General features: G+C 37.6%; 2 protein-coding genes across 4 annotated transcripts in view; one reads left to right on the top strand and one right to left on the bottom strand.

Moving 5' to 3' along the window:
- Positions 1 to 17119, bottom strand: part of DTL (denticleless E3 ubiquitin protein ligase adapter) — a 48356-nt gene extending 31237 nt beyond the window's left edge. For all 3 annotated transcript variants that reach the window (XM_077763182.1, XM_077763181.1, XM_077763180.1), the window contains exons 1-10: positions 16990 to 17119; positions 11507 to 11632; positions 10595 to 10693; positions 9642 to 9703; positions 9437 to 9557; positions 6515 to 6580; positions 5226 to 5338; positions 3933 to 4006; positions 2485 to 2588; positions 2097 to 2201 (exon numbers count right to left, since the gene is read on the bottom strand). In XM_077763182.1, the coding sequence (XP_077619308.1) occupies positions 2097 to 2201; positions 2485 to 2588; positions 3933 to 4006; positions 5226 to 5338; positions 6515 to 6580; positions 9437 to 9557; positions 9642 to 9703; positions 10595 to 10693; positions 11507 to 11632; positions 16990 to 17041 (922 nt within the window). In that variant the 5' untranslated portion in view covers positions 17042 to 17119. The remainder of the gene's footprint in view (positions 1 to 2096; positions 2202 to 2484; positions 2589 to 3932; positions 4007 to 5225; positions 5339 to 6514; positions 6581 to 9436; positions 9558 to 9641; positions 9704 to 10594; positions 10694 to 11506; positions 11633 to 16989) is intronic.
- A 214-nt stretch (positions 17120 to 17333) lies between these two features.
- Positions 17334 to 20210, top strand: part of INTS7 (integrator complex subunit 7) — an 85657-nt gene continuing 82780 nt past the window's right edge. Inside the window, exon 1 of the mRNA XM_077763178.1 lies at positions 17334 to 17572. Within this exon, the coding sequence (XP_077619304.1) occupies positions 17479 to 17572 (94 nt within the window). The 5' untranslated portion in view covers positions 17334 to 17478. The remainder of the gene's footprint in view (positions 17573 to 20210) is intronic.

Here is a 20210-nt window from a genome sequence, read left to right as displayed (position 1 = left end):
CTGGAAAAAGATCTTATAATGTTAGCTTTTCAAGAAAAAGCCTACACTGTTACATAGTCTCCCCTGTAACCCTCCCAATGTGGAAGTTAAGCAGAATGTTAATCAATTCAGATATACATTTTCTTTTTACCTATTATGATAAATCTCACAAAATAAACAGGTTCCTTTGTTCTGAATACAACTCGAAAATTATATTTGTTGATCTTTCTCAACTCTAACTATGAATGGAAAAATACAGAACAAATTTCCCGCTAAAATAGTAAGTATTTATTGCCCTCTACTGGTCATCAAGTACACTGTAAATGCTTCAGATCTTTCAAAAAATCCTTAAACCTGTATTGGCTTTGATTAGCTCAACTTAAACTTTAACAATTTGGGCTCTGAAAATAAAAATGCTTTATTGAAGTAGTTCAGAGTCATCTTTGTGAACATCACTTAATATAAAATATTGCGAATTAAAAGTATGGGAGATGAAATATTAAGCCCAAGACCCTTTTTGAAGTTTTGAAAAAGATAAGCAATTACTGGGTGTCACACATACATCTGTCACTGAATCTCTAAGGAACGTTATCTACCTACCTATCTACCTACCTAATACTATTTTAGGAGCACAGGGAAAAAGTTACTAAATTATCAGTAAAGTAGCCGTGGGCATATCTGTTTGATGACAGAGGGACAAACTAAACTCAAGGCCCCCCTTTAGGGCCACACTATAAAAAAAAATGACACAGAAAGAGCTCTTGTGGGGTGCCTGGGTGGCTCAGTTGGTCGAGCATCTGACTTCAGCTCAGGTCATGATTTCATGGCTTGTGATTTCAAGCCCCGCATCAGGCTCTGTGCTGACAGCTTGGGGCCTGGAGCCTGTGTTGGATTCTGTGTCTCCATCTCTTGCTGCCCCTCCCCCACTCATGTTTTGTGTCTCTCGCCCTCAAAAATAAACATTAAAAAGCATTTAAAAAAAAAAAAGAAGAAGCTCTTGTATATTCGATAACATGATTAGGACTGTACTTTTATTTTTTTTGGAGAAAGTTTTCGAAAAGTCGATTTTATACTATTTAAGTTAAAAACTATCCAAGTTCTGGTTCTACTCAGGAAAATAGGAAAAGAAGTTATAAACCACTTCCCCTTTCCAAATATTCTTGTTCTTGTTTAGACAACACGAGAACTAATCCAGGGCGTTAGAAACACCAAATGTGAAGCTGTCATAGAAGTCAAACTCCTATTAATGGCTTGGGGCAGTCTTTGGAAACTTCTGTAAGGGCCCAGCTAAATTCTGTACTATTTTAAGATTTCTTATTTATCAGCACATCTTACTTTAATGGGAACTAGGTAGCTTTGGGGATTGGTTACAGAACTCAAACTCTGTTTCTGACCTGAGCAAGAACCACGTTACTCAGATGTAGCTTAGGGCTAAGTAATTAATAATATTCTTAAAATTATATAACCCAAATAACCCTCTTAGACTATGCCTAAGAAACTTTCACCTCTTTTCTAAAAATGTCAGGTATCAACTTTATACACCAGATACCAATTTTAATTTTCTTGAAGGAAAAAAAAAAAGGTGGTTAGGGAAAGCTAGAGATAAAATATACTCTGCCCAACATTAAGGAGGTTGAGTAGATAAAACCTATTTAAGGCCTTAAAAACTTCAGCTCCCTAATTTTAACAAACAATGCCCGAACAAGACAAAAGCTAAGCAGAACAGCTTTCTGTATCTTACAAAAAATTGAGATAAGTCTAAATATAGTCAAAGGGACATAATTTCAGGAAAGACTCACTGTTAAGACCTCAAAGTCCTCTTAGAAAAAGGGCAATATTAAATTATCATTAACAGGGGCGCCTGGGTACCTCAGTCGGTTAAGTGTCCGACTTCGGCTCAGGTCATGATCTCACAGTTTGTGGGTTCGAGCCCCGCGTCAGGCTCTGTGCTGACAGCCAGCTCGGAGCCTGGAGCCTGTTTCAGATTCTGTGTCTCCCTCCCTCACTCTCTCTCTCAGAAATCAGTAAAAAACATGAAAAAATATTAAAAAATTATCATTAACAAACACTTCCATATTAGTTTTTGGGGAGGAGATTTGAAGTGGCTAAGATCTTACCTGGAGAAGTCTTTAATCCAGTCATATTGAACATATAGATATTGTCATCTGTGCAGTTAGCAAATAAAGTAGAGCCAGTGGAATCCAAAATCAGACTTGAGTACCCTAGAAAAAGGAAACTTTAGTTAGCATGTCCTGATGACAGCAAATAGAACTGAGATGAAAATGTAGAGGCAAAAGAACATTCCACAAGATTATCAGAATTCATCTTCCCTCAAATATATATAAACCAAAAATATTCTTTTTATCTTTTGAATTTCAAAAAGATACAACCACATGTTCACCTCAAGTCCATGTTGCTGAAAACCAGCCTGATATTTATTTTTAAAATTTTAACAAAAATTCACACATCTAAAAAAAAAGTCCTACAGGATCTAAAAAGGCTTACCTAGTTTTCGAGTGCTGCTACCTGGGTACAGAAAAGACTTGGATGCTATGGGTTCCTGTCGATAAGCAGTGTAATTCTTACGTAAATCCCATATTTTGATTACCCTAAAAACCAAGGTAAAGAAAGTTATTTTGTAGCCACCCAACTCCAAACAGTTTCAACTACATTGAATGACTGAATGTGAAATGACTTTTAATCTGACTCCTCTAGCACATCAACCACGTACAATGAGGATATCTCATTGGGAAAGAGACTGAACTATCTCATACTATTGTTTCCAATGTCAGGCTAATAACTTAAGCAGAACGGAAACAGATGTGATCTGACCCAGTGATGGGTTACCTTGAGTTTACTTTAAGAGAGCGGAAAAGGAAGATGAAGGTTGGGTTCTGATGGTCATTGCTTCATTGTTTTCAGAAAAAAACAAAAAAAACAAAAAAAAATGCATGCTTCCTAAGTCGTTAACACTCTACATGTAACCTCTAATACCATAAGGAATAAGCTCTGTCTTATGGTTATATCTCTCTACATAATTCAAGTAATCTAAATAAATTTTCCTGTGAAATTAAGTATTTCTTCATTTTATCTATTGGTATAATTGTATTAATCTTCAACATCTAGTTTATAGGCAACCTGAAAACCCATATTTGGTATAGAAGGGCAGTATCCTTGGAAACAGAGCAAGCTTTCATGCCTTTCACAAGCATTACTAATAACCTTCAGATAATCCTCCATTTGTGCCTGAGAATTTGGTCCAGAGACAAGTTGTGGGGTCCAGAAGAGACAACAGAAGTTCTAGTTCATTAAGCCTTCATCTTCTTAAATTAGTTTTGAAGGGAGGGATGTCTTCAGAGATACAATGAGCAAATAAGGGGGCAAAGAAGGGTGCTTAAAAACACTCAAAGAATTTTTATTCTAACAAAGCAACCAATCAAGAAGTACCACCAACTTATCTGGAAACTAAACATTCAGACCAATCACAGATGGCAGGTATGTGAAAGTCATTAGGCCTTACTGATTACTCCCCAAAATGCCCTTTATATACCCAGAATCAGATTTCTTCTTTTAGGGTTATTCCTAAACCTGAGAAGAGAAAATGCAATATAACAGAAATCTTACTCCTGAAATAAGACCCGCTGCTTAAATTACACTGCGTGGACAAGGGAGCTTCCCATCCCGCTTCTCTGCAACAGCAACAGCAGCCAACACCGCTCCTGCGTGCTAGATAATGTGCTCAGTGTGACACATGGATTACCTCATTTAATTTTATGAGCAAAAGTCCTAATTAGGAATTTTTCAGTGTGATCTGTAGTTCCTCTTCTCAGCTGGATATTCACTACATCGAAAGTTAAAAGCACACACATTCTATTTTAATGGGACTAGGTGACTTCCCTGTCATGTTTATGAAAGAGATCTCATCAAAAGAAACAAGAAATAAAGGCTCTTACCCATCCACGGCTCCTGCTGAGACTAATGTATTCTCATCTTGAAAGAGGACCACAGTAACACTCTGCTGGAAATCCTGACAGCACGAAAGGCAGAAAAAGAATGGCAAAAGTCCTATTTTGGGTATTATAATCTCCACCACGAAGAGAACAAGATGCTAAAATGATGGCTTCCCCCTCACCCAAACTCTGACTTAGACTAAATCTTCCTTTTCCAATAATCCTAAATCAGATATTTATACTGACCAAGGAATTTTAGTGTGAAAATGACCTTTATAAACATCATTAAGTTACAGTATGTAGTGTTGACTTTGCCTTGTTCTCAAGAAACAAACTGGTTCTACTTAAAATCAGCCCTACTAATAAGCTGTGTATCCTTAGGAAACTCATTTAACTTTCCTGTGCCTGTTTCATCTGTAAAATGTCACCGTCCACCTAAACTATCATATAGAAGTGTCTAAAGAATTATGGATGAAAGATGATTACATGCTCTGAAAAATTTAAAGGAGCTCAGTGGAGTTTTACCTAATTGCCATTAACAAGTTTTCTTAGCTCAGAATCTGATTGTTTGAAATGATATTAATTTTAACTTCATCTGGCCTCCAAAAACCAGATTAAGCCAGTCACTTTCCACTCATGCCTGTGTCCTATTCATGGTATACAATTTTAATTAGTAAAAACATTTTTCTAACATATTAATTTGGATCCTACAGACCAGGAATATTAGAAAAATAAACACAATAAAGAGTAATGGTGATTTTTTTGGAAAGGAAAAAAGATGTATTATGGGCATTGTTTAAGCTTCGACTACAAGTTTCTAGAGAGATACTACATTCTACCTAAATGTCTCAGTACATTTAGTATTTTGCCAAATGTTTAGAAAAGTATTAAAAACTCATATATTTCATGTAGTTATGAAAATAAGAGTGATTACCTCCCCCTAAAGTAAACTGTATCAAGGTACTTAATGTGTTTCTTGAAACTATCCCCCCTTGCCTAATGAATTATATTATACTATAGATATGTATATGCATGGAGAACTCTAGGGATGAGGCTCAGGAAAATGAATTTTTAATATACTTCCAGGTAACTGTGTTCCACACTACAGTTTGAGAACTACTACTGTAGTACTGAAGGTATTGAGTGTTAAGCAATAAACTACTGTTACTAAGACGAAATGAAGCTTCTCATTCACTTCATCTATAGCTCCTTATGTTATACCCAAGAAGTTCTATAAAATGTGATTCTATCCTACTGTTAAGATCTGCACATATGTACACAGCTATAAAACCTTACCACAGAAGGAGCAAGTCCTTTTGAATTCTGTTTCTTCTTAGGTTTTGAAGGGGTTTGTTTGTCTAAGGTATTGTGAGCTCCACTGATTTGATTCACTTGCCTATAAAATCCATCTGAAAGATATTCCAAAGAAACTGATTTAGGTTTCAGAACTTTATTCCCTTGCTGGATATAACATTTATGCATAATATCCCCAAATTAATTCTATTCTTAAAAGTGAAATAAGAAGCCAGGAGCTACTGCATTTCTTTTGGTGAGATTATAACGTATAAAAAAGAAATAATCACATGGATATTTGGAGTACCTTTATTCCCAAATGCCAAAACTTGGAAGCAATCAAGATGTCTTTCAGGAGATGAATGTATGAATAAACTGTGGTATATCCAGACAATGGCATATTACTCAGCGGTAAAAAGAAATGAGCTACCAAGCCACGAATAGACATGGAGGAAACTTAAATACATATTAAGTGAGAGAAGCAAGTCTCAAAAGGCTACATATGTATGATTCCAACTGTATGACATTCTGCAAGAGGCAAAATTATGGAGACAGTAAAAGATCAGTGGTTGCCAGGGCTTGGGGAAGGTCAAGATGAACAGGCAGAGCAGAGAAGTTTTAGCATTGTGAAACCAGTCTGCATGATACTATAATTGTAGATACATGTCATTATATGTTTGTCAAAGCTAATAGAATATACAATACCGAGAGTGAAGCCTAATGTAAAGTACAGAGGGGCACTGAGTGCTAATTATGTATCAGTGCAGGGGCATCAATTCTCACAAATGTCCAGTTTGGCTGTGGGATGCTGACAGTGGGAAAGGCTGTGGGCAGAGGAAGTATTTTCTGCTCAATTTTGCTGTGTATCTAAAAGTGCTCTGAAAAATAGTCTATTAAAAATAAATAAGTTATTTTTAAAAAAGGAATAAGCAGGGATATGATCATTGCATTCTGCTTAATGGTGTCATGGGGACAACGTGAGCATAATTATGTTTAATCCAATTCTTGAAAGCCAAATAATTTTTAAATTAAAAGATTATCTCCCAGTGAGCCCATGTATTAATAATTACATCATTAATTGAGGTAAATGGCATAGTTCAGAAGACAACAGAAGTGAATATGGAGGGTAATACTTGCAACACTCACAGCGATCCTGAGAATTCATACAATGAGCAGAAATGGGCGATTATGAACATGTGCCCCCTGGTGGTAACCAGATAAAATCACTAACTCAATCAAAATAAGTAAGGGGTGATCCCACATTTATCAAAATTTAAATGGAACTGGTCTACCTTTTTTGTTGCATCTGGTGTCCCAGACCATGATGTTGCCATCTCTTCCACCTGTACAGAAGACAGCTGGGGGGAAATAATTTATAAGAAGTTAACAAAAACCAGTCAATAATACATGCATTTCAACTTAAGTTTCCTAGAGTATCTATTATTGTATGCTAGGCACTGTAATTGGCACAGGAGATTAAAATTGCAAAAAATACATGACTTAACAACAAATAAGAGAAAACAAAGCTGTGAAGGGAAAGTATTACAAAGAACTCAAAAGGCTTATGCTGAAAAAACCACTTTATAGAATAATCCCTCTGTGTAAATATTCTTAAAACCACACAAAACACTATATATAGTACACGTACGGAAATAATGATAAACAAGCAATAACCAAAAGATACTCAGAGCTTACTAAGTGCTGTACACTAACCCATTGGCTTTATATAAATTATCTCAATCCTTGTTATCAACCCTATTAGGGGGTTATTACTATACCCATTTTATAGATAAGAAAACTAAGGCATAGAGAAGGTAAGCAACTTATAAAGATATTCTTAGAATAAATCCAGAGCCCACTCTCCAAACCTCCAAGCTATATTGTCTCAGTATAAAAACATGGACGAAATCTATACAAAACAGCACAACAGGTGGCCTCTGGGGATGGAAAGAGGGCAATGGGATTAGAGAACGGAACATAATGGAACTTCAAATTATCTGTAATGCTGTATTCTTTAAACCAAAAAGACTGTTTCCTGTGTGGAAGAGTGAGCACTTACCAAACCAATCTTTACCTGCATTAGCTATAAACTTTGGACAAAACATAAAAACCAACTACCTGAGGGCTGTTTAGAAACTCAACAAAAACATGAAATTTTTGGAGGGGAGTTTATACCTGAAGCAAATGATTGGCCTGGGCTAAATTACGGTTTTTTTCTAGTTTTACCTTGAAGGTAACCATTTGTAATACCATTACCAGGCAGCTAAGATGCTAATAAAAAACCTACCATCTTTCAAGCCATAGGAAGTAGGAAAAGGAGGCTGAGGCAACAAGAGCTGTCAGAGAGGGGAACTCCAGAGAGAGCGAGAGAAAGGGTAATCTCATTCTATGTTTAAATTTAAAGCACAGGGCACCTGGGTGGCTCAGTTGGGTAAACCTCCGACTTTGGTTCAGGTCATGATCTCACAGGTCATGAGTTCAAGCCCCATGTCAGGCTCTGTGCTAACAGCTCACAGCCTGGAGCCTGCTTCATTCTGTGTCTCCCTCTCTCTGTTCCTCTTCCCTGCTCATACTCTCTGTCTCAAAAAATAAACATTTAAAAAACTTTAAAAAAAAATTAAATTTAGCACAAGTCTCTGGTTGACCCCTTAACCACACAGATGCAAGGGAAAACCAAAAGTGGCTTGTAACTAAAGCTTATGTTGAAGAACTGAAGTGGGATCTGACCCTCCTGACAGTCTGTAATCTAACTATTACTGAGTTAATTGCCTGTTAAAACAAAAGTATCAACAAATGAAAGTCCGGGGAAATAAAAATGACTTTGCCCAAGGGTTCAGAGGCAGAAACCAGGAATAAAACAGGGGTTCTATGTATGTTTGTAAAAGTGTGCCCTGTACAAAGGCATTTGGCTGAAGAATCTAAAATCTAATCTGTGTTAACCAACCAAAGTATGTGGCTTTGGGGGCAGTGTCCAACCAGATAATTCATGCTAGAGCCCCTACCGACTACTGAGAGCCATGATAAAAGCCACCAGCCCCAATTTCTAATCCAGTGCTTTTTCTACTAGACCACATTGGCATACACTTACTGTATAGAGGGACCAAAAGATACAGTGTTTCCCTTTTCTATTACTCCTTAAATAAGTTTACTTAAAGTAGGGTAAATTTTCATGATCTTATAAACTCCGAGTAAACTCTGATACAGTAGTAAACTAGAATACAAACATACCTAACTTTATACAAGAGATGTTCTAATGACAACCTAGTGGTAAAAACTATGCCATATATTTTTCTTCAAGATTCCACTCTCAAAAGCAACCATAGTCAATTAAAATTGACATTTTTTTGAGTACAAATCAGCTCAACAACTCAGTTTAATTTTCCTGAGGGCTCATGTGAATAAATGAAAATGTTCCTTTTAAAAACAGAATATTCTTAATGATAAAGGAGACTGCAATGTTTATCTTTATCATTGAGATTAAAGTCAGATTAATGCAGTCACTTCTTGGAGATCAATGTTTGGCCTATTTGTTTTAAAAAAAATTATACAGTGAGAAACTAATGGAGGAAGGAGAAAAGAAGTGAATAGAAATGAAGAACTCATTCAGACAATCCTAAGTTTTTCCCTAGCTATTATAGCACTGTTCTGTATTATACCATTCTTTATATCTTCCTTCTCTATTATAATAGCAAAATAAATATAGAAAGATCAATTTTGAGTAAATAAGAGTTGAAAACATTAGAGAATTGGGTGATTTAAAGCAATTAAATGGTAAACTTTTAGGTAGAGAATCACACCCATTTTACCAGTTTTCCCACTCTATCCTTACAATCCATTTAATTAAAATTTTACAAGTAAAGTTAAAGTATTTAGTTTACAAATAGAGTTAATCAGTGTCCAGGACAGGTTTTGACTTTAAAGGACACTCAAAGTTGAACAGGAGTTTTGTGGCTATTTATAAATATTCACCTTATCTGCAAGATTATAGAAAAAAATTATCTGAAGAATCTTAACAGGGACAAGCTGGAGATAATATCCATAAGAACAGGACTAAAAGCCAACTTAATTTCATGGATTTCAGTCATGAGACTCTCAATCATCTATGTAGGTAAAGTAGCAATTCTGACAGGAGAAACGGAGGAAACAATTACAGCTTCTTATTAACTCACCATAAAGGAGGTTAAGGACATGAAAGAGGATAGGTACAAACCTACCTTTCTCAAACTTAGAAAAGGCAACTGATTTGAGGCTGCACTGATGACCTTTGCATGTTCCAATCAGCTCGCCAGCTTTTACATCCCAAAATTTGGCTGTTTGATCACCTGCTGCTGTAACCTTTCAAAAATAAGGTATTGTAATTTAATCAAGCAATGCTTTACCAGTATTTACCCAAATTCCAATGAAAGGAAAGTCACTTACAAGCTTAAGTTCACCAGGAACCCAGGCCAGATCAAAGACAGCATTCCAGTGAGCCATCCATTCTAAACAAAGAAAATTGTGAATGTGAAATGTCTACACTATGTTCAGGGGTAGCCATATCAATAGCAGTTTGAATTTCTTGAAAGCTATAGTGAAAAGATCAGTCATCAGCACCCACAGTCCACAGGCCAAAGAGAACTTGTGTACTCACAGACATGATACATTGCCTTTACTACTATAGAGGACTACCATTTGATAACAAATTCCTTTCCATGAGGTGACTAGTAACATGCTCTCTAAAATGGAATCTTTCTGAAACATTTCCAGCTCAAAAATTTTCATCATGCTCTCTGCATGGAATCTAAACTAGTTTGACATTTAAGGTTCTGCATACTTTGGTCTTTATCTCTGTTGCAAGGTTTATCTCTCACTGTTCTCCATCTATCTTATTCCAGCCAAACTGGATCACTCCCTGTTCCCTAATTATAGCCTATGCTTTCTTATCTTTAGGCCTCTGCTAATGCTTTCCCCTCCACGTGGCAGGTCCTGTTCCACACTGATTGGTTTAAATATCAGTCTAACCCGAAAGTCCTACACTTCATGAAAAATTTTCCTTGCCATCTTTACAACATGAAAGCTTTCCTTTTGACACTTGTGGCATTTTTCCTGTACATTTATATCATTTATAGTTTGTTTTGCTTATCTCCACACTTGACTTAACTAGTTCCTATTAGCTTCTTAAGGTCAGTATAACTTTTCCTTGGGAAATGCTTGGTCAATATAAATACTTTAAAGTGATACTTCCCCTAACCACATTAAGTGTAAAAGATTTAACTTCTTAAGCAGACTTAATCAGAAGTCAATGTAATCGGTAATATATCCAAATAACAATTTACATGAGGCTTTATGAATTTAAAGTAATGCTAAAACAAAAAATTTAGACCTAGGCTTACCTTTGACACACTTCTTTTTATTGGCTTGTGATTCTGTGTTATATAACCTAACGAAGCCTTCTTCATTGGCAACTGCTAGTATATGCTCCATATTGGGAGCTAAATAAGAAATAAAAAATAAAATACATAAAAAGTAACACAAAAATTTTAAAGCTGGGTATAAAGCTATAAAAACAATGATATAGATTAGCTGAATGCTTCTAGTTAAACACAAAAAAATCTGTCTGAAAAGAGGGAAGAGGATTCTACCCAAATAGCAGTTGATATGGTAGAGAAGTTATTTGAATTAAAGACTGCTTAAAATCTTTCATAATATATAATTCAATAAATGACTCAAAACCACCAAAATTATCTTCAGATAATGCCTTACTTAGAGATGGGTAGTGCTTAAACAAAATAAGAGAGGTACTGATCAAAGGCAAAGAAAAGCATATGATACAGGCCACCAGCAGGTTGAGTCTATTAAATTTCCTTTTCATACCCTTTTACTTTTCCTCTCCTAAACTATTAACAGTTGGGACAACTTCTTCTATTTTTGTTCATATGTTCCCCAATACATGAGAGAGAGATTCCATCAGACCAAAAGGTGTATCTACTGGGCAAAACAGTTTTTCATGATAGCTGAACCTTTGCAATCCCTTCTCAGTATCAAGTCAAAAAACAAACAAACAAACAAACAAAAACAGCACCCAACAATGCTATAATAGACCTATGCTTTAGAGAAACTGTAAAACTATGCATAGAAATTAAGAAAAGTCTATTTCATAAATCATAGGAGAACAGTTTTTAGAAAAACTCCACCATCTGTCAAACCTACTATTTTCTTGAAAGGGGGATACCCAGTATATTTCTTCTCTAAGTGTGAAATAGATTATTTCCGAGCAAGCCTAGATGAGATAGTAATTCTCTTACCAGAAGAGAAGGTACATCCAAAAGGAGGAACTGGGGCTCCTGTTTCTCCATAAGAAGTGTGTTCATCATTACAGTTGCACTGATAACCAGTTAGAAGGGACTGTAGAGGGTACTGTGAAGACCATCCTAAAGTAAGACATAATTCCTTATAGAATTCCAATATCACCACATATCAGTACTTTTAACAAGCACAGAGGTAAATATCTGTTTTTAAAAGCTTTACATACTTTATACAAATCCACTCACTATCCAGGATCCTTTAGAATGCAGTTTCTGATATTTCCTTAAGGGATCCTGAGGTTGAAAGGTAGAGATGAAAGAGCATTCTCAACTTCTGGTGAGGTACAGCTTTGGGCTTAAGTGGAATATTAATCCATCTTCAATGGAGACTCTTGTTTGTACACTGAAGATTTTAAGAAACAAGTGGCCTTTGCACATTTAAAAAAGACCTTACCTCTCCAACGCTCTTTGGTGACAATGACAAAACACAACCACAAAGACTACCAAAACCATTAAAACTGCCCTTCTCTTCAATTAAAATTTTGGTTCCAGAGTTTCTAAATCAACATTACTGCAAACTCTTAAATTACTAGATATGTCATACATAAGCCAATGGTCAAAGAGTTAAAGGAAATAATGTAGGTAAATGTGCCTTCCTAGCCACTAACATATTCACAAGTAAATTCTAATTCCACTTCCTCTTTGCTTACCAATGCTAAAATTCTAGGATTCTAAAATCTTAACAGCAACAAGTCACAGTATCTTCAAGCATATTAGAGCAGTTTTCATGTGAGGCATCATGTACCTACCCCTAGGGTACAGTCAGTTCAGCCCTGGCTACTCGTGGGGTCAGGGTAGTCTTTAGAGGAGGTGAAATCAAAGTTGAGAGATGAGTAAATTTTCACTGAATATAGAAAGAGAGGAAGAAATTTAGGGTAGAGGGAGAATTTATTCTACTTGGGTCAGAGATCTAATGCGTACTATGGTCCTAAGTAAGTAGTAAGCAATCTTCAAAGATTTATCATTTAGCTATAGGGGTCAATAACATTTTAAATATTTAAAAGAAACATTTAATAAATGGTTACTGAGAACTAAATGTTTATAAAGCACCAGAGGACAATGAAATTACATTCTGTTGAGAGCTATCTAAATAATTAATAAACTCTCTTACATTTTAGGGTACTTTCAATTCCCACTTTTCATCAAAAATACTGTTTGTAGAAGACCTCTTAGTCTGACATACCTCAGACACATCTAGCTTTAGTGTTCCTAGAGATAACCTGAAGGAATCTGTACAAAAGAAGAAAGAATACAATCCAAAGAATACAACCCAGATTTAGTCTTTATTCCTGGGGGTATTACCTCTAGGTCAGGTATCAGGGTAAACAAACCATTAATAGACCACTAAAGGAAGAATACAATAGTTATGTTGTAAAGTTCATAAATATCCATTTACAGAATGAATTTTAAAATAAAAACCTGTGTTCTAAAGTTATGTAAATGTACACTTGTGGTTTGGGAGTTAAAAAATATAATAATCTAATGATTGCAACACACAAAGTCAAAAGGACCAAGTCTTGAACAATTTAGGCGGAACTGAACAGGATAAACTCTGGAGATCTAATTCTCTGGAATTACACGGGGACTCCTTCAAACTCTACCTCGCTGCCCATTGACTAATATCCAAACACCAACAAAAGGCCTAATAGGGCTTGGTAACTTGTCCTTATCCCCCATTCCTTCCATTTCTTCACTCCCTATAACACACATTGTAGACAGGTCTCTTAACCAACTGTCGTTGGATCCTTGTGCTTTGCAAAAGTTTCCAACATGAATATATAGTTCTTTCCCCCATAACACTCACTTGGAAAAGGCTATTCTTCCCTTGATGTACAATTTAAGCCCCTAGAATTAGGTGCCAATTTTTCAAGGAGTATTTAAGGACATGAAGGTTTTCAGAGAATCATTTGATATATGTGCATTTCTGTAACTGATCTGTCTGAGAAGGTTGTGGCTCTTTGCCCTCCTCTCCCTTCATCACTGTCTTTTTTCCACTTCTCAAAAGGAAGCCATTTCCATGTCCCAATCTTAAACCTTGTTTGATCCAAAGTATAAAAACTTATGGGACTCCAACTAAGAGACAATAGGATAATTCCTTTAATAAAGGCACCATAAATAGCTAAATCCATCTCTTTAAAAGACATACTTTCAATTAAATTTTACTTTTGGCCTCATAATTATTTACCAAAATTAATAGTCCATATTGTTTTGATCACTTGGATATGAATAACTGTAACAATTCAGAAGAAACTCTTGACACTTAGTGTTTTATGATTACAGAAAATTTTGACACTGCGATCAATAAAATAACTTTTCAAGCCTAGAATCAAATTACATTAGGATAAATCCTGTGAAAGAAAGTGGAAATAAAATCAAGGGGAAAAAGCAACTATAGCTGACCTTGAACACAGGTTCGAGTCCCCTTACATGTGGGGTCTTTTTTTTTGACAAACATAGTATGGTAATCAGATTTTCTCTTCCTTATAATTTTCTTAATAAGATCTTCTTTTCTCTAGCTTTACTGAAAAAAATACAGTGTATAATATGTGGAACATAGAAATTATGTGTTAATTGACTATGTTATTGGTAAAGCTTCCTTCCAGTTAACAGGAGGCTGGCTATTAGTAAAGCTTTGGGGGAGTCAAACGTTATAGGTAGATTTTTGACTGTGTGGCGTTGGTGACTCTAACCTCCATGTTGTTCAAGGTTCAACTGTACATACAAAATCTGGCAGTTAAAGAGTTTGTTCATATTTAAAAAAAATGATTGATGTGATCATCAAATCACTAATCTTTATATTCCATTAGATACATTTCGATTTTTTATTTTAAAATTTCAGTAAGTTTAAACCTATGATAAAAACTTTTAGATAACAATTTAAAAATAAAGGAGTAATCAGATTTCCACTTTAGAAAGACTGTTAGCAGCAATGTGGAGAATAAACTGGAGACAGAAACTAAGAGACCATTTAGGAAACTTGTTATTGTATAGACAAGAATTTATTAGGACCCAATGGAAATAAAATGGTAAGTATAGAACACATCAAGATATACTGATGAGGTAAAATCAGTGGGAACAGAGAGGACAGATTCAAGAGGTTTTAAGGGAACTTTCTGTATTTTGTGGAAAAAAGAGGAATTTTTGAATGACTCAAGTTTCTGGCTAGGAAAACTAGTTTAAAATAATGGGTTCATAGCAGCACTCTCAACAATAGCTAAAACATGGAAAGAGCCTAAGTGTCCATCAACGGACGAATGGATCAAGAAGATGTGGTTTATCTATACCATGGAATACTACATGGCAATGAGAAACAATGAAATCTGGCCATGTGTAGCAACATGGATGGACCTTGAGGGTGTTATGCTGAGCGAAATAAGTCAGGCAGAGAAGGACAAATATCATATGTTTGCACGTATAGGAGGATTAGGAGGAACTTAACTGAGGAACAAGGGGGAGAAGAAGGGGGGAAATGGTGGGGGAAAGGGAGAGAGGCAAACCATGAGAGACTCTTGAATGCTGACAAAAACTGAGGACTGATGGATGTGGGGGGGAGGGGGGATGGGCATGGAGGAGGGCACTTGTGGGGATGAGCACTGAGTGTTATGTGGAAACTAATTTGACAATAAACTATTTGTAAAAAAAAAAATAAAATAAATAAAATAAAATAATGGGACCACTCCCTAAAGTAGGTAGCAGAGCAGGTTTGAGGAAAAACGGAGTTCAGTTTTGAGTACTGGAGTCTGAGATGCTTGTGAGACTGACCTGCTGGGCGAAGATACTCACACAGCTTTTATAGGAATGGATGTAAAGCATAGGGAATGGACGATTGAAGGTAGTAGAGGAAGAAGGCCTGGTTGTGGATATGATCAACATTCATGGGAGTAGGCAGAAGGAGAAAAGGGGCCTAGCATTGAACATCAACATGGAAGGGGAAAAAAGATGGTCCTATAAAATTCAATGCATAGTATATAACAATGAATGAATTTCAGTGTCTAACATATAATGATACATGAGTTTCTGTGAATGAGAAAGAGAGGGGAAGTAGACAGATCTACTGGAGAATTAGGAAAAACTTTAATTACAAAATAGAAGCTAAATATAAACAGCTTGCCAGGTCTCACAGATAGTAAGGACTTGTGCTAGAATTAAACCTCAGGCAGTTTAACTCCAAAGACAGAGCTCTTACCCACTGGGCAGTACTGCCACTCAGGACACAGGGCACAGAGAAGTTACTTAAGCAAGGTCCCAGGAGAGACAGACAGAGGACATTTAGAGTACCCTCAGAAAGAATATACAAGGTGGAAGTAGGTAAGGATGGTACAAAGTTCAGAATGGGGACAGGAAACTGAGGGACTATTCCTCAATCTACTTCTCAATATCCTTTTCCTAGGCCCTTGCCTTAATATAAAAGGTCCCCTTCTCATATTCTTTTCTTTTTGTTTTCCACATGGTGTCAAGGGGAAAGAAGACCATTTTTAAATGAATGAGATTTCATTTGCATCCAACCTTGGTCTGCCTAGTAACTCCCTGGTCAGAAACTTAACAGAAAGTTTCAGGTTGATGACACTCAAACCTGAGCTCAAAACTCCTATTGCCAATGTTTTAACCTAAGGAACCTCAACAACTGTAACGAATAAGTTGGATTTCTACATACTACTAACACAGAAACATCCCCATGTTATACCACTAACATACTATTAACACAGAAACATCCCCAAGTTATACCGCTATACCTGAAAACGAAACAAAGCATTTAAATCCCATTTCTGTAAATAACAATACATACTACACTGGCATTCCGAAAATCATTTGGAATAATATACTTTAATCTACTATCAGTGATGATCTCTGTGGGATGTGGTTATGGTCATTTTTCACTGTGTAATTTCGAATTTTTATGCACATGGGGGAACATTTTTTTGACCATGCTAGAAGCAGATGTTCTGTCTTCTCTGCTTGACTGCGTTCCTTAATAGCGAATCATATTCACCAGCGTATACAGCAAACAGTTGGGCTCACTAAAGTTCCACAGCAAATGAATCAATGAATTAACAAATGAATCCGTGAATATGAGTCTTGAAGATCTCACAAAACTGTTAAACTGCACACACACACACACTCAAATGCACGCATTGTCCAGTTAATGTGCAATACAGACAGAAGCCGTAAAGAAGGCCAGCCGATTCAACTTTCGTCCCTCCGTCGGCCCGTATTGCAATTTAAAAACTCCCGATTACGATTAAAAGTGTCCCAAAGGCATAAAAGTGCAGCTTTCTTCAGTAGTTCTCACTAACAAGAATTCACTTTGGCCTTGAGAGAACTCGGGGGCTGGGAAACAGAGTTGGAGTCGGCCTTGGTGCGCCGTGTTGTTCGGGGGAGGTGAAGCCCGCCAGCAACAAGTAGCGGTTAGGGCCGTTACTCACCATTTCTCGGGACGCCGAACTGGGGCTGGCGGAGCACCGAATTGAAGAGCATCTGGGCCAGAGGAAAAGGTTCAACTGAAGGAAAAGCCGCGGAAATGGCCCCTAGGTTCAGCAGAAATCGTAGCTTGCGCCCCTCNTCCCCCCCCCCCCCCGCCACTGTAAGCCCCGGCCACCAAACTCCCCGCCAAACTGACGTCACGCCCTCTGATTGGCTCTCGCCGCGGCGTCCGGGCGCCTCCGAGTCACTTCCCCCTTCCAATCCCCGCCTCTTTTTCTCCAAGCCGCGGGAACCCAGAGTTCTGGAGCTCCCTGAGCGCCTGCGCGGGGGGCCGCAGAGGCGCTGGCGAACGGCGGGGAGACCAGGGCGCATGCGTAACAGGGCTTGACATAGCGCGGAGGAAAAATCCGCGAGGTGGTGGAAGAAGATGGCGGTGCTGGGGCAGAGTTTGCAATCTTTTTAAATAGGCTAGTCGAGTGATTATTCGGGTCATGGCGTCAAACTCAACTAAGTCTTTCCTGGCAGATGCCGGCTATGGCGAACAGGAGCTGGATGCTAACTCTGCCCTTATGGAATTAGACAAAGGTATTCGAAAGAGCGGGCTGAGCGGGTGAAACGGGTGTGGGGGGCACTGGCGCCACCAGGCGGTGGTGGCCGCCGGATAGGCGCATGCGCCTAGTTTTCCTGGGCGAGGGCGGGGGCGGGCTCCCAGGCTCTGGGTGAATCCGGAGCTTTTGCAGCTCTGGAAGACTGCAGGAAAATTGCAACGTTGCCGGTTTGGCTTTGCACCAGTTGAACAAGTAGCGCTCTCCAGTGATGGGCCCGGTCTGACCACTTGGGGGCACAGTCCCCCGATTTTCCAAGCAGTTTGTAAAAATGTTAAATTTAAATTGTGAAATTATTTTTCAGTACGTACAGTTGAGACAAGGTCTTCGCCAGGAGTGCTAAATAATAATCCTGCACCCACTTTATAGCGATTTATTTTATTTCTGTTAACTCTGTTACCTACAGGTTATTAGGCAGGTTAAATATGGCCCCCCAAAATTGGAAAAGCATCGCCTTTTTTTCTGTAAATTCCACGAGTTCTCTTTCTCTGTCGATGAAGGGGTGGAGGGTGAGGGGTGCAAGGGCTGCTTGGTGTAGTGGAAGAAGCTTTGGAGTTAGGCCGAGTCGAATTCCAATGCCACTAATTTTAATGATCATGAACAGGTCATCTAAGTTCACCTAAGCTAGGTTTTTTTGTCTCCGAAGTGGGTTCAGTACACCTGAGCTGGCAAGACTTGTAAATATAGATGTAATTTTATGGAAAGGAAGCCTTTATTAAATGCTAAAGAGATATGCCTTCTTAGATATGGGTGTGGGAGGCAAAGGCGAATATTTGACAGTAGAGAGCTCAAGTATTAAACCTTTGTTTCGGTGTACTTCAGTGATTTTTATTGAATGGGGGATCATTTTGTCACCTGGCACACAGTTAATTCTTCATTGATCATAGTCCATGTATAATATATTGAGAGTTAGGACTACAGGTTAGAAGGATCTGTCTTTAAGTCCACTTTGAGCCATTTCCCAGCTCTCTGATGTGGACACTGTCAAGTTTTTGGGATTTCATTTTTTTGGTTTTTAACCTGTAAACATTTCGAGTAGGTAGGTCTAGATAAGGGTTTCTCAGAAAAAGCTTTTAACTCCTTTTGATCAACATAAAGATGTCACAGCACTTCAATGAGATATTCCTTTGGTTGAATCATCATATCTTTAGTACAGACTCATCAGCCAAGAAAATGATGCTGGGCTTTCCTTTCTCTTATTGTTTCCACTATGAAATATGAAATTATAATAGTAAATGTCTTTTTTAAACATTACATAATCTTTTCCTTTTCATTCTGGAAATTCCTTCCTATTCCCCAGTGAAAGTTGCAGGTCTAGATATCTAATAACCTTACCAATTCTAAAGACATTTTCTGCCACTCTGGTCTAGGTGGGCTCATTTCATGACAGTAGGACAGTGGTTGTAGAACAGAGATCAGGATCAGGCTCTGAAGAAGTGAGAAATCCAGAATTCCTAAAAATTTGACATTGTGGTGAAAAATATATAACACGATTTGTGCTTTTTAGAAGTTGAAATAGAACTACAGTATTTCTTGCATGACTATTGAGTGTGTAACTATAAACCAGCAGTCAGTCTGGGGTATTAAGCAAGTGATCGTATTCAGTTCTCCCAGGAGGACCCCAGGTGAGTATTCCCTAGATGAGTCTCAGGCTCAGAAAGATAATTTAAACAGTACAAAAACAAGACTTTTGTTCTTTTTCACTTCACCATGCTCATCTTTTAAAGCTGTTATGAAATTAGATTTTAAGAATGGCCAGTTTTATTAGAATATAATTTAGTATTTTAACTATTGAATAATTTCATCCTTTACTTGTTAAAGTATTTCTGTTTTATGAGCCAAAGGTCATAGAGACAGAAAGCTACAAGTTCTGACTTTGCTTTAATTCTAAAACATCTAGGGGCACCTGGGTGGCTCAGTTGGTTAGGCATCTGACTTTGGCTCAGGCCATGATATCACGGTTTGTGAGTTTGAGCCCCACATCGGGGTCTGTGCTGACAACTCAGATCCTGGAGCCTCCTTCGAATTCTGTGTCTCCTCTCTCTCTCTGCTCCTCCATGCTCATGCTCTGTCTCTGTCTCTCAATAATAATGAAAAACATTTAAAAATAAATAAATAAAACATCTAGACCAGAGTTTCCCAAATTGCATTCCAAGGAATAGTTTCTCAAGTATTTTAAAGGAGGTTCTTACTCCATAGCCCATCTTCTTGTCCCTCCCTTGCACCCCTCAAAACGTACAGACACTCACATTCACACACATGACTTATTTCATCAGGCTTTGTACTAGGGAAACAGTAACAAAAACAAAATAAGGCCCCTGCCCCTGTAGAGCTTATATTTGGGACAGAGAAAATAGGCAATAAGCAAATATATTAAGCATATATTGTGATAGGTAGGGATACAAACTATAAAGAAAAATGAAACTAATGAAGGGGGCTGGAGAAAACTGGGTGTGGGCTTGGGGTTGGTTTGTTATTTTATTTACTTTTTAATGTTTATTTACTTTTGAGAGAGGGAGAGAGAGAGAAGGGGAGGGACAGAGAGAGGAGGAGACGAAGAATCCAAAGCAGACTCAAGGCTCTGAGCTGTCAGCGCAGAGACTGATGCAGGGCTTAAA

The sequence above is a fragment of the Crocuta crocuta genome, unplaced genomic scaffold, assembly GCF_008692635.1.
Source record: "Crocuta crocuta isolate KB4526 unplaced genomic scaffold, BGI_CrCroc_1.0 scaffold3, whole genome shotgun sequence".
Taxonomy (NCBI): Eukaryota; Metazoa; Chordata; class Mammalia; order Carnivora; family Hyaenidae; genus Crocuta; species Crocuta crocuta.
Note: the sequence above shows the minus strand (reverse complement) of the source record. Positions and strands in the feature narration are given on the sequence as shown.